The following is a 15,562-nucleotide window of genomic DNA, read 5'->3' on the forward strand; positions in this document are numbered from 1 at the left end:
GCACGTACATGCATGTTGACCAGAAGCCAATCCCTCTAGCAGTCCCCTTTTACTCCTTCCAGGGAGAAACTGGAAGATGGGCATTTTTGCCTGCTACCTTTGCACTGTGCCCAGGTATATAGACACAAATGCTCCTTCATCCCTTAATGACTCCTTCTTTGTTTTCTATAATCCTGTGGGACTCATGAATGCGAAGCCCTGTTGGCTATTGGAGCTAGGTGATATGGAGGCCCATTCCTCAAGGTGTCAGCCTTCAAATCTGTGGTGCTAGATTTGTGATCTAGAACTTTTGCTTCTCAGAGAGAAGCTGGAACTTGGCAGATTCCCTCCCAGTTATATACTATGCCAGGGATGGGATTTATGGCATAAGTCTCAGCCTATTCCCTGTTTCAATGTGGATATTTTCTCTGTCACCTGGTATATAGGATTCACTCATCTAATTCCTCGATTTCTCTGAGAGGATATTGTTCTATGTGTAGACGTATATTCAGTGTGTCCATGAAAGGAGGGAAATTCAATAGCCTCCTATATCTACATCTTGGTCTAAAAGCCATGGCAAATATGACTTTGAAAGAGTATTAATAAAGGTAGTCAGGATATGTAAATTAATAGACCATTTTTGGAGAATAATTTGACAATATATTAACATTTAAAATAATTTATGCCATTTGATCTAGAAATTCTATACAAGGAATTTATACTCTGGGAGAAATACACAACCGTGAAAAGATCGATGGTCAAGGATTTTTGCCAAAGCATGGTTTATAGTTATGATAAAAGGCAATAAATCAACTCTCCATTACTTGATTAAGTAAACTATAATACTTCCAGGCAGATTAAATAAACTATGATACTTCCAGGCAGTGGATTGTCTATGTAGTCTTTCAAAAGAAGATACATTTGTATGTTGTGTTGAGAAGGAAGAAATGAAAAATGAAAAAGATTAACTTATCAAACAGTATCTTGGGATGCCTGGGTGGCTCAGTGGTTGAGCATCTGCCTTTGGCCCAGGGCATGACCCTGGAGTCCTGGGATCGAATCCCACATCAGGCTCCCTGCATGGAGCCTGCTTCTCCCTCTGCCTATGTCTCTGCCTCTCTCTCTGTGTGTCTCTCATGAATAAATAAATAAAATATTTTTTTAAAAAAAGAAAAACAGTATGACCTCATTAAATATATATATAATCCCCATATTAGTGTGTGTGTATGTGTGTGTGTGTGTGTGTGTGTGTGTGTGTGTGTGTATATATATAAACTAGATAAGTACCCAGTGCTTAAAACTGTTCACTGGGGGCATTATCCATAGGTGTTAAGATCCTGGGTGGCCTTTGCTTTCCTGCATTTTGTATTTTTGCAGTGTTTAACTTTTTAACAAGAAGCATATATTATTTATGTAAACAGAAAGATTCAACGAAGATAATTTTTCAATTAAATTAAAATTAAAGTGAAATCATGTGTCCTTAGCCTAACAGAGATTACATGTGCAGTTAAGAACTTCACTGAGTCATACATAGAGACACACAGAGAGGGCAGGGGTGGCCTCACATCCCCCATGTGTTCCCACCAAAGTCAGAAGGAAGTAGATATTCCAGACTTGGGATGGACAGAAACCTCTTGCTGTTATGATTGCAGATGCTTCCAAGGTAAGCAGCTCACTATTTTAAGAAATGGCCAGTTTACCCCTGAGAAGTTTTGCTTTTTTTTTTTTTTTAAGATTTTATTTATTTATTCATGAGAGACACAGAGAGAGGTAGAGACACAGGTAGAGGGAGAAGCAAGCTCCCTGTGCGGAGACTGATGTGGGACTCAATCCCAGGACCCTGGGATCACTACCTGAACCAAAAGCAGATGCTTACTTAACCACTGAGCCACCCAGGTGCCCCTACCCCTCAGTAATTTTAATGGTTCTTATGTCATATCATATTATGCTAACTCAAACTGCATTGTGTAGTTATAGATGCTGTATAAAGTCATATACATGTTTGCTGTCTATCTCACTTTGGCCAGAATGTAGTTTCCATGAAGATAGGGACCATATTGGCAGCTGTGTCTCCAGCACCTAAAACAGGACTTAGCACAAAGCACCTGTGGAATATTGTCAGAAATTGTTAGAAAGTTTATAAAAACCAAACTCTTCCTGATAACTTTAACCAATGGACTGTAACTGTGGCTGCTTGTCTCCATAAGCCACAAGGTAGGCCCTTGTATGTCTGACACAACAACTTGTGCTTCTTTTTTGCCAGACTGCTTATACACATCAGACCAGGGGAGCAACCATGAGGAATGATTCCTCAGCCAGCATCTATGAAGGCCAGGATGGGCATTGGTGGCAGGGGTGCCCCATGAGAAATAAACCGGAAACAAAAATGTGTCAACCACAAAGAATATGGATGCGTTCATTGTATTTACATCATTCATTGTTTATTGCTTATCTGTCCCACTGGCACTCACAATGCCATGTCTGTTATATTCTGTGTTGTATCCCCAGGACATATTGTTACACCTGGTACATAGTAGATGCTCAAAAATTAGTCCAGTTGGATGTCCATCTGGGTGCACTAGTAGAAACTGAATTGATTAGTCTAACTAAGTCATAAACTCTTCAGCATGATTTCAGACCCCTTCTCAAGACAGGAAGCTATGTCTGACATTGTCAGCAAGGATCAAGGAGTAGAAACATCTGTCTCAAATTTGTAGATTGTCCATTTGCTTTTGCACATTCTGAACCTTCTCACTTTCTCCCCATAGAGACATCTGTAAGATCATCTTTGCTTCCTCGTTTCTTTAAGTTCTTTTCTTTCCCCATTTAAAGACACACCATCTGGGTTCAGGTCTTATCTTTCTTAGACATCATTCACTTGGTGCCTTCCTCTTTTATCTTCATTTATAGTTCTGAAGGAATACCTTTTCCCGAGGGGTAAGCTCTTTGCCAGGCTGTACTAACCCGGTCCTTTTTGTTGCTTTTCTTCAAATAAAAGTAGTTATTGTCCTGTTTTCATTTTGGCCTTAACATCTCTTTTCTCATAGACCTATAAACTCCTGAGGGGAAATACTTTGATCTTTTGCTTCTCCATTTTAAAGATATTTTAACTTCATGGCTTAAAAATTTAAAAAAAAAAAAAAAAGGTCGTTTCTCCAAGACTAACCAGCTTTCCTTCTTTCTCTGGATTTGGCTGTCTGTATCTGGAGTACTTCAGTAGACATTTCCTGTCTTTTACATTCATCCCTAAGATGAAGAAGCATCCCCCTTGAGACTCGGGCAGTGCCACTCAGTGATCTATAAATCACCCCTCAAACTGAGAAGAAATACTTGGGTGAAGTTAATAGGCAGAAAGCTGCATGGCCAAAGGGAACTTAGCTGGGAAAGGGCTTGAAAGGGAGAAAGATGTGCCCCAACTGCAAGGTTGCACTAAGGGCAGCACAGCTGCTGAGACTTGCCTTTCCTCTGGGGAACCAGATGTCCTGCTGTACCAGGGACATTTATCTCAGCCCCAGTGGGGAAGACAGAGTCCCCTCTTGTCCAGGCTGCCTGCATTGCTCTGTGTCCTGCCTGCCTCCAGGCTGACTTCTACTGCCATGACACAGTAGCTTTCCACCTCCATATTCACATCTCCCCATTGCCTCCTTCAGGTCATCTTAGAAGAGCTCTCAGGCCAGTGTACCAGCTTAAGTGCCCCAACTGTTGCCCCAGGGGTGATCTGGAGGCATAAAGACAAAGCTTCTAAACTCTTTTGAACCCCAAACCAGCTTTTGGAAAGAGAATGCATTCTGCTTACTAGTAATGGTCCCATTTAAGAAAAATGTCAGACCATGTGACAGCACACTCTCCCCATTGTGTACATGGCACTCTAGTGGCAAAGGGAGTAAGGGAAGCAAATTATTGTTTGATAAGCACACTTTCATTATGCCTTCTATTTGACTATGAATAATTAACCAGGTAAATATTAAATAATTAACAGAGTGAAATAGATTAAAAAACAAACTCATAAATGTCTTCTCCTATAGTCATCCCCATCTCTTCACAAAGCTCAAGCCAAAAGCTGCCAACAGTAATGATAAAGGTAGTGACACAGCAGTAATCACCTTCTGTGGAGCACCTACTTGGTGCCAGACATTATGCTAGGTACTTTGTGTGTTTGTCGATAACCCTTTTAGTAATGCTGTAAGATAGGGTTATTAACACCAAGTTACAGATTAGGTCATCAATAATCAGAAAAGCGAACTTGCCCAGGGTCGATCTATGGTTCATGGCAGGGCCAAAATGACACGTGGTTTCTCAGATGCTGACTTCAAACATCTCTGTTCCACATTCCACTTCTCTGTAATTGAGAGATGAGTATTGTCTATGGAAGAGGGTTCGGGAACATGGTAAGAGGAAAACATGGCCAAGAATGTAATTATCACCCTCTTCCCCTTCTGGCTTCCGAGTCTTCCTCTCTGCCCCAAATAATACCTTCTTTACCCTTAGATACACATGAAAGAGCTGTTTGATTGTTGCAAACCACAGCTAGTTCCAAGATTAATTACAATCCATACATCTATTAGGAAGGTGTTAGGTAGATCAAAAGTAAGGTGACAGTGGCATCATTAATAACATGACCTTTCTCACGAGCCGGTCAGGAATTTGGCTCACTTCTTATAAACCTAGACTTACTAAGACTTATTCTTAGAAATGATAGAGGAAAATACCAGCCCCACATTCAGAATTTGGGAAATCTTCTTACTGCCCCCAAATGCTTTATTTTTTTCAAAAGCATCTTTTAAAATTAGACTAACTAGTGTTTCTCAACAGGGGCATAAGGATTTTAAGGAGTGAAGTTGTCACCTGAGCTTAACAAGAGTCTGTAGTGCACGGGATGGATTTCCTTACAAGGACTCACTCTTTACATGTGAAGGAAATAATGTGCCTCAGAGGACTGAAAATCCTATGGCCCAGGGAGGAAGTGTGATGCACAGGCCGAGGGCACCCTTGGAATCTCTTGTTTCAAGGCTGGCTTTTGTACTTTCCCGTCCCCAGTGCTTGCCCATGGGGTCCTATTGTTATCTAACACATGTGTTCTCCTTGTCTTTCTCAGTCAGTGAAAGCTGAATTGAAAACCATTTCTCGAATTGATTCCATTAATCTTTACCTACATGGTACACCCACCATTCTGTCCCTTGTTGAAGAAGCTCACTGATGGCGGAGGGGGGAGGAGGGTATAGCCTGGAGTTAAAAAGCACTGGCTTAGATTAGTTAGTGTTCCAATCTGCGAGTCTCCCACCCAGGGGACATGCACGAGACCAGAAAATACATCCATGGCTCCAGGGAATCCCCTCCTCAAGCCAATTTTTGTTCAAATTGGATGTATTCCTGGGTTTTCAATATAAAGAAACAAGATCTCACTATGATTTTTAGTAATGCTGCAATGACACATTTTTATCGGTTATTTGCTTACTTATAATTTTAGCAGCCTAACTGGACTATAAAAAAAAAAAAAAAAACAGAAGGTACTTTTCTTTTCCAGCAGCTACTGTTTTTCTAAAAGCTTTCCATGAGCAGTGTTTCCATCAAAATCATGATTGTTGTTATTCTTCATGGACATGAATACACTATATCTACTATTATTTTGCAAACTGTAGGTCCTCTTACTATAGCAACAAAATGAGAAGGCTCTTGAATTTTTGTTGATTTAGGGAGTACCTTCAACCTACTTGTTCAAAGCCAGGATCTGCTCACCCTTCAAGTCTGGTGTTGGAGTCTATGGAAAGTCCAGGGATGGACTGACAATTAGAATGTACTCTCAGCCCCATTAGAGAAGTAGAGTTCTCCTGGTTTTTCTTCCTCCAGGGCTGGTGCTCTGACTCCCAGATATGGGCCTGCAGGAGTGTTTCCCTTTGCTGGATACAGCTCTTGTTAGCTCCCCACACTTAAAGGGTATGCAGTGTAATAAAAATTACGCTGTCCTGTTGTTGGCAGCACTTATCGGATAGGAGTATCATAACATGAATAATATGTGTGAGAAAACTGAAAAGCTGAGGGATTATCCTGATATGGAAACTGAAAACAAAACAACACTCTGGTCTGCAGGAGCTACTTGCCACATATAAGAACCAACTTTGGCATTTTATATTTTTATTCCCAAGTGACAGAATTAATCCAGTGTTTTATTTTGAAAAGAGGGAGTTTCTGAGCACAAAGAATTCTGGAGTTAGCTGTGGTCATTTGCCAGGCCTGCGGAGATAGACACCCCTTTTTAGCAAACCTCTGAGTTGGCAGCAGATGTTGAAACATTGCTGAAAGAGAAAAGAAAATTCAGTCTCTCCCAATTCTGGCAACCATCATATGTATTTGGTAGGACAAGTATAGCTTATTGGTGCCATCATTTTAAAAGGCGAGAAAAGAGAATCTCAAAGAAATTAAATGAATTCCTATTCTTTTCTTCATTGTGGTAGGCCTCCAGAGAGTTACGAGAGTTTAAAAGACACAGTCCCTTCCCTCAAAGAGGTTATAGCCTAATACGGGTTTTAAAAATGTAGAATTTATATAATCTGGGAGTTCAAAGAGCACAATCCCTTCTCTCAAAGAGGTTATAACCTAATAGGGGTTTTAAAAAATGTGTAATCTGATGACACATGAAAGGTAAACTCACATCCCCAGGTAACGTGGAAATGTTAAGTAAAGGACACAGGTCATGTGAAATGGAGAGTGGAGGGCATGATGCTTGCTAAGGATTGCACTGGGCAGTGACTTTCATAATGAGATGAGAAAGAAGGAAGAGGTAAGGGTGAGTGGGTGGCTCAGTCATTAAGCATCCGACTCTTGATTTTGGCCCAGGTCATGATCTCAGGGTCCTGAGATAAAGCTCCGAGTTGTGCTCCCCACTAAGCTGGGCATTTGCTTGAGATCCTCACTCTTCCTCTCCCTCTGCTCCTTTCCCCATCTTTCTCTAAAATAAAAAATCTTTAAAGAAGAAGAAGAAGAAGGAAGAGGTAAATGAAGTCATGAAGGGAAAGCATGAAGGGAAAAGAAAAAAAAAAAAACCATGAAGGGAAAAGCAAAAAATGTTGGGACAGGAAAACGTAGGGTAGGACAAGAAGTAAGCCCATCTGGCAGGGAAGGGGTAGGACCGTATAGAAAAGTAACCAGCAGTAACACCGCAGCGTTTCTTGATGGCACCATATGACAGAGCATCTTGAATGCTTGGACCAGAGTCCCTGGAAGCTTTTGAGCAAGTGCAGGATAGTAACTATTTTAAATAAAACACTTCGTTGACAGTGATCAAGATAGATTGTAGTGCAGAGACAGTAGACAGGGAGAGAAACCAGAGAAAGTATTTCTCTATTTGCTGATTTTAATAGGAAAATTTAAATGTTGTTCAAAATTTTTCTAATTTACTCTGTTTGCAAACTAAGTATACTTCACAGCTCTTTATACTGTACATTTTGAACTCTTGAGATTTTGGGCTAAAATTCCATTTTTGTTTCTTCTCACCTCAAATAACAAAGAGTTACACTGCATAATGAATGGATACCCTGTGCCTTTGACCAGTTGTGCTAGGTCAGGCTGATCCAGGTGACACCAGAGTAAAAGTGGAGGGAGAGGATTGTGCAAAATGAGTACATGGACATTTGCTCACCTTGAGGTTCTGGATTCCTGGGACTCAGGGCCAATCTTGCTGGACAATAGACATGAAAATGGACACTGGCCCATGTCCCTATGGCCTTTTGAAAACCGCTATATGGAGGATAGAAAAAAGTTGGACAGTTAATGAAATGCAGTATTCTATACTGTTATCATTTAACCATCTGTTCCTTCATTTAGCAGAAAAGTGAGTGTATTTACTATAAAGAGACTTGGCATTTTAAGCCTATCTAAGAAATAAGAAGACACCCTGAAATATGTCCCTTGGGTAACTAGACATCTGCTTAAAGAGATGGGACTGGTGAGGCTGTGTTAAGACAGATACGTCTTATTCTTAATCCTACCAGTAGGCTAAGCAAAGTAAGCTCAAAACTGAGGCCCTGTCAGTGCTGAGGAATAGGATGTAACCTCGTTCCTAAGTGACAAGAAAATCAAAAAGGAAGGAAGGCAGACAGATTAAAGAAGTGGCAAGGGACTTTAGAAGATCAGAAGATAGCTTCCTAATAAACTCTGGAGTAATTGACCTTACATTGTATTTTCTTCCTGTCTTACCATGATCCAGAAAGTGGCTACATGACAGCCAAGTGGGGGAAGAGGGAGCAAGGCAGTTATGAGGGGAAGGTTGAGGCAAAGGAGGTCGGGAGCATGAAGGGGTTAGGGGACAGCAGTGGACACAGTGGCATGGGATTGATGACCTGGCAATGGATAGGAATCTTTCCCTGTGAAGAAAATGCTGTGAGATAAACTAAGTGAAATTTTAACAGTTATGAAAATTTTTTTACATTTTAAATTACTAGAATAAGATATAAATTAAACACCCCTTTATTTTGTAAACCAAATCTTATCTCACTATTATTATGTCAAGGCTGTGTTCCCATGAAAAAGCTTAGGGACATCTTCTCCAGTGTAACGTCCAAATCATACTTAGGGATCATAATAATCACCTTAAATAACTTTCTGTTTTAATACTGTATAGTTTGTATTGATAATTACTAGCTTAATTACAGGTTACATTTGCATAATGCCTCATTTTTTTTTAATAAAAACACTTCCCCATATATTCTCTCAGTTTCCCAATATCTAAAGCTCAGAGAGAAATTCTGTTTCTCATTTTAGAGACAAGAATTCTGAAACTCAGTTTGATATAAATCAGTACTGTCTTTTATTGGATGATTAAACATAAGGGAACCATTCTATGCCCTTTATATGTATTATCTCATTTAGTCTTTGTGACTAAACTATGAGATCGTTAACATCTCTATTTCCTCTGGTTCTAGAATACCACAAGCTTAGATTTAATTAATTCCTAACTGTGGTTTGAAATCACTACAGTTTACTGAAGGTGTGACTTACCTACGCTCACTAAACTAGTGACAGAAGAGGAAGTAGAAAGAATCTATTTGCTCTTAATTTTCCCATCTAACCATAGTGAAGAATTTTTATATACTAGGTAATCAATCTTAAAAAAATTCTTGCACATTGATTTTTAAAGTCTACATTTAAATAGTTTGTGTAAAGAATTCTTATGTGTTTAGAAATTCTGGAATGTTTTAAGAAACCCCGTTGTCTGTATTTACCATTCCTTCATATATTTAGCAAAATGCATTGAGTGGAAAAATCACATGGAAATACTTAACTAGAATTAAAATAAAGTTAGTGAGCAATTTTGCATTGAAATATGGGCATTCAGTTCAATTCAGCAAGTTGATTTTGAGTGCTTAGTATATAATGTGCTTCAATCTACACAAAGATAAGTAAGCAGTATCCCTCTCTGAAGAAGTTTTCAGTGCTTCTTTACAGGATTATGTTAAAATATCTGAATGTTATTGAAAGAGATTCTTGAGATTCTGAAGTATGATTTCTATTCTACTTGGGGGGGGGAGGATATCAGAAGAAGGAGAAATGGTTGAGTGCAGAGTGAAGTACACTCAACTATCATAAAACTGTAACACAAAGAAGAATCTAACAGTTATGATGAGAGAGGAAAATGAGTAAATGCTTTGGAGAAGCATCAGAAGGAAACTGTCATATCACATTGGAATAGACGGGGAATTAGCAAAGGCCTCAAGACGTGGATATGTTTAAGATGCACCTTAGTGAATGGATAGAAATCCAAAAAGCATATGAGAATAGGGCATTCACACACAAAGGGTCTCGTGTAACTGAACACAGAGGCGTAGCTTTTCTTATATTAGTGTATGTGTGTAGATTAACAAAAAGGCCCAAGGCTGAATACCAGGACTTTGTTGTAAAGGTCTTGAATACTAGGCTGAGGTCTTTGAGGGCAAATGCAGTGGAGTGAAAGACAAATACTGGGCTGGAGGTATGAGACATATATACAAATTTCAGCATGACATTTATGAATTGAGTGAGCTTGAGCAAATCAATTATCTCTTTGAGCTTTGACTTCCTCACCTGAAGTATGGATGTAATAGTAATTAAAGGTTGAGTATAAATTTTAAAATGTGTATGGAAGTACTCTGAAAATTGTAAAGCACAACAGGAGGCATCATTGCTGTGGTCATCATCGTATTGTTATGTATACAATGGCATGTGAAGATTTTGGAGCAGTGAAGCTTTTCATGTGCATCTACAATTTAGGAAAATTGAGTTGGCAAGAGTGTAGTGGGTAGATTAATAATAACAAAAGAGGGGCGCCTGCGTGGTTCAGTCAGTTAAGTGTCTGCCTTTAACTCGGGTCACAATCTTGTGGTCCTAGGATCAAACCCCACATTCAGCTTCCTGCTCAGCAGAGAGCTGCTTCTCCCTCTCCCTCTGCTGCTCCCCCTACTTGTGCTCGCTCTGTGAAGTTGTGTCAAACAAATAAATAAAATCTTTTTAAAAAATAATAACAGAAGAGAGAGAACCAATCAGGAATTATTAAAGCAATCCAGGTTAAAAGTAATTAAGGTATGATTAGGATGGTAGAGACATTGCAGAAATACTGTTTAGTTTGGCATTCACTCAAAAATATGCTGACCACCCACTCAGTTCCTGGACACAAACTCAGGAGTCCTGCTTAACAAGCCTCTTCAAAAGAGACAGCAGGGAAAGATACAGGATAGAATGGGCAAATACTTGGGGAGCAGAGGTAAGAGGAGAGGGACATAGAAGGTCACTGGATCTTCCTTTGCTCCCATTGGAGAGACCTCAGGAACAGCGGAATGGAGAAGGGACATCTCAAATGCCTGTGAGCCTAACCCACCTACGGCACAGGTGTCATGGAGGGCAAGAGATGACGGTAGGGTCAGTAAATCCTTCCAGGGTGGGTTTGACTCCCTCTGCTCCCTGCCTGAATGGGTCTGCACTATCCGAGGTGCTGAAAGAAGAAAGTTACCCCCAAAAAGGGCACAAGACCCCCTCAGGAATCTACTGGACTTGAAAAACCTGTCAGAATCCCTCTTCCCCAAGAGAAATGAGAAAAATGTCTTCAACTAAAAAGAATTTCTCACTTTTCTTAAAATGGATCAACTACTGCTTCTGTGTTTGCTTATGTTTGAAAGTGGAAGGAAATTAAAAAAAAAAAAATAGGGCTCAAAACCTATCTATAAACTCAAAGTAAGTATCCTGGTAATCAGAAGTTGATTGACTCCATTGAATTGTACAGTCATTCGGTGAATGCAGGTACCTTCCAGGAGATAGAACTGAGGAAGGAAACTGCAAGTGGATAAACATTGCTCCCTCTCACAGTTTAGTGAAAGTGTGTGTCAAAAAGCACACGACAGGTGATTGTGTATTGAGCTAAAGTTGTGTTCTTAATACTGCGTTAGAAAAATAAGACACGGGGATCCCTGGGTGGCTCAGCAGTTTAGAGCCTGCCTTCAGCCCAGGCCGTGGTCCTGGGGTCCCGGGATCGAGTCCCACATCAGGCTCCCTGCATGGAGCCTGCTTCTCCCTCTGCCTGTGTCTCTGCCTCTCCGTCCCCCCCTCTCTTTGCATCTCTCATGAATAAATAAAGAAAATTTTTTTAAAAAACTTAAAAAAGAAAAATAAGACACTTCTCTCTCTCTCTCTCTTTCTCTCTCTTTCTCTTTATTTTATACATATGATTTGTTTTTTCACTTCTCCATGAAGGAAATTTTTATGAAGGCCAAAGCAGTGTGTGGGGGCTTACTGGAAACTCACCCTAATATTAGTTTCTAATAAAATAAAGAAGTCCTCTAATAATGACCCTAAAGTCAAAAGTACTTTGTCCATTCCTTCAGAAACACCCTATGAAATTTTGTGGGATTAAGTCCAAGAGAAGCAGCCCCCTTTGTACGGCATTTTCCATAGAACTTTTACTACTGGGTTGTCCCTTTATGCAGGAGCTTAAATGAAGTAAAAATAGGACAGCCTTGCAGCTCTTTTTAAGATTAAAGAGAGAATGGGGATAGCCATGGAACCAAAAATTGGTAAAATTAGGAAAAGAGATCATGAAAGCTGGTCTCACATCCTTTTTTTAAAAATCCCTTTCATTCTTTACTCCTGTTCCTTCCCAGTGTTATTAAGGCAGGCTCGTATAGCTATTTTATATGCTACAGACTTTAAATACTCTACATATTACAGTGCTGTTTGTTTTTTCCCACCACTTAGGAGATGACCTGGCTCCCACCACTTTCTGCTATTCCAGCACCTGGAAAAGTGGAACCAAGCAAATTTCCATTTCCAAATAAGGTGAGATCTTGAAACACTCAGGAACGATATGCTTTACTCACATAGAGATTTTTAGTGGATAGTGGGTTTTCCCTTGATTGTTTTCCATCTGTAAATAGTCTTACCAGAGGCATAGGGTTCTGATTTTCAACAATTTGCAAACATGTATTTATTCATCAAAGGGAGAAAATTCGCTTCCATTTCCATACTTCCTGTAAAATGTGATACATGTTATACTTGTCATTTTATCTAAAACATTTGTAAAGTTGAAATGCATCATACAATCATTTTATGCATTTAGTGTGATTGTGTGTCTTTTTTTTCCTAAAAAGCTGTTATTAAATTAATTATGTATCTTAAAATCAATGTCTTAGAATTGAGGACATGTAGTATGTAATTCCTCTTGGGTACGTTTTATAAACCTTAAAATGTTTTCTAGGACTTTAAAAAACAAATTTCCATATTTTCTTAGGACAAGCACACACTCAAAAAATTCATCACAATATATTTAAATTATACATGAGTCTAATAGGTTTTATGTTTTTCAACCATACAACTAACATATATTCATATTCATAAAAATGAAATTATGCATATAGCAGGAGCAAAATATGAAAATGTACATTACCCTCCATCCAGATTTTTATTTCCCTACCCAGAGTTTACTCTCAAGAGTTCGGTGAATACTATTCCATTCATTTTCCCTGTGCATGATATACATATATGTGCACATACAGTTTTTTAAAGTCCTTAAATGGTATGGTTCTAAAAGCATTTCTTCTATAAAAGTTGATTTTTTTTCAGATACCGTGAATACGTATTATTGCTAAATATTAACATCACAACTTTTTTAAGTGAATTGTTAAAATAACAGTTTGTTATAATTATTATCACAGTGGTAAATTTCATTCTAAGAGCTGATATTTATTTCCTTTAACCAAGTGTATTTGGAGATCTTTGTAAGTAAATATATGGAGATGTTCTTCATTCTCCTTAATAGCCACAAAATACTTTGTAGTCTGAATTTGTTGTAGTTTATTTGGTCAAGCTTATTTTGATGGACACTGATATTGTTTCTGGCTTGTTGTTATCACAAACACTATTACAGCCAACATTTTTATAATTGCCTCTTTGTATGCTTCTTGAAAGTTTCTAGTACAAATACCTAGAACAGGAATTGGGTGCTGGAGGCATGAGAAGCCAAGTTTAGCCTTGACTGTGTTTCAACAGTACTTTTTTATGCTTCTTTGCCAGTGTTTAACATTATCTGGTGTTATATCATTGTGTCTGCAGTGCAGGTGAAAAATTGATATCCCATTGTTTTAATTTGCATTTCTCCAATTACTTCTGAGTTTGAGCATTGACTATTTTTCCGTTACAAATTGCCCATTCATATCCATTACCACTTTTAAAAAAATGATTTGTAGGAACTCCTTATATCTTATTCATTTGTCTGTTATATATGATGCAACTATTTTCTTACAACCTTATTTATGTACCTTTTATACTAGCAAAGTGTTTAATTTTATGTCAGGGAAAAATGATTTTTCCTGTTCTCCCACATTCTTACAATGCTCTCTATTTTATTATCATTTTTTATAGTTTTGTTTTTAGGTTTTAAAAAAAACTTTGTGGATGGTGTAACATAGGATTCTAGATTTATTCATTTCAGTGGTTAGTAAATTATTGTAACACCATCAACTGATGAGCTCATATTCCGCCCAGTGGTTTGAAATATCACCTATATCAACAATTGAACTTCTCATAAATACATGAATTTGCTTCAGGACTGTCCAGCCTCTTTTTTTTTTTTTTTAGTATGTTTATCTAATTCTTTCCCAATTACTCATTTTTAAATAAAAGGTCAACAAGCATTTTTTGTAAAGGATCAGAATGTAAATAGTTTAAGCTTTGCAGAGAATATCTAAATGAATGAATGTGGCTATGTTCAAATAAAATTTTATTTACTGAAACAAGTAGTGAAAAAAAAAGAAACAGGTAGTGAGTGGCACAATATATAAAGAACTCTTACAACCCAACAATAAAAAGATAACTTATTTTAAGGTTAAATGGTGCAGCCTCTTTGAAAGACACTTTTAACAGTTCCTCAAAAGGTTAAACATCAGGTTATTATATAATCCAGCAATTCCACTCCTAGGTATATACCCAAGAGAACTGAAAAGGAATGCCACTGGGGGTTGTGTTTACTTTGAACTCCTTTTGGTTCTGGGAGGTTTTTTTGGTGGATTTATATTTTCCAAGTGGGGAAAAACAGAATATGTAGCAGTAAAATGTGTAACATGTTAAATTATGATATGTAGTGACGGAAGATAAATTAAGGAGAGGAAAATAATGAATGCTGATGGTGAATAGGGATGGATGAATTTTAAATAGTTTAAGAAAGGCCATCCTGAGGAGGTGACACTTGAGCTGAAGGAAGAGAAGGAGCAAGTCACATAGGCAAGAGGAGGAAGAGAGTTCTGGCAGATGGAAGTGAAATTGCCTGGATGCTAGAGAAACACCAAGAACTCAGTGGGGTCAAGGCAGAGTGAAACCAGGCAAAGAAACAGTAAGTGGCACAGTGAAGTAAATGCAGTCACATTATATGGGACAGTAGGACTTGGACTTTAAAAGGACTTGGGCTTTACTCTAAGTGAATTGAGAAGCTGTTAAAGAGTTTTGCAAATAACAAATGTGTTCCATTTTACTCGTCTTGTGTCTACTGGAATCTATACATCTTTGCCATATTCGTAACATTAACAAGGATGATTCTAATCATTGAATGTAGTTGTTATCAATAAGTATAAGAATTGTGTATTATATGTCCAGCCCAGGTAGCTCCTTCTATTTCTAGGTTTTTTAACACTTTCACAGTTTCTTTTTTTCATTTTTAAAACTCAAGGTATAATTTTCAAATAGCAAAATTTACTCTTTTTAGTATCCTGCAAGTCTTTAAAAACACATATACTCCTGAGACCACCACACTCAAGATATAGAAGCATTCCATCACCACCCAAAACTCCCCCTTGGTACCTTGTAGTAAGTGCCTCCTGCACCCCCAGTCATTGACGATTACTGATCTGTTCTCCAGAGTATACATGAATAGAACAAATTTGAATTTGGTTGAAATGTATTCAGTATTTATTGATCTATTCATAGCTTTTTTCTTTAATCTGCTAATGTAGAAAATTATATTAATAGGTTCTCTGATTTTTTAATCACTTGTATATTCCTGTGATTAGTTTCGTTGAGTATGGTGTTCTGTTCATTTGATACACTTTTGGATTCAATATGCCAATACTTAATT

General features: G+C 38.2%; 1 protein-coding gene across 4 annotated transcripts in view; it reads left to right on the forward strand.

The window, feature by feature from the left end:
• AFF3 (ALF transcription elongation factor 3) overlaps positions 1-15,562 on the forward strand; it is a 521,667-nt gene that overhangs the window by 312,737 nt on the left and 193,368 nt on the right. For all 4 annotated transcript variants that reach the window (XM_072844520.1, XM_072844518.1, XM_072844517.1 and 1 more), the window contains one exon: positions 12,196-12,276. In XM_072844520.1, coding sequence (XP_072700621.1) covers positions 12,196-12,276 — 81 coding nt within the window. The remainder of the gene's footprint in view (positions 1-12,195; positions 12,277-15,562) is intronic.

Source organism: Canis lupus, chromosome 11, assembly GCF_048164855.1.
Source record: "Canis lupus baileyi chromosome 11, mCanLup2.hap1, whole genome shotgun sequence".
NCBI lineage: Eukaryota > Metazoa > Chordata > Mammalia > Carnivora > Canidae > Canis > Canis lupus.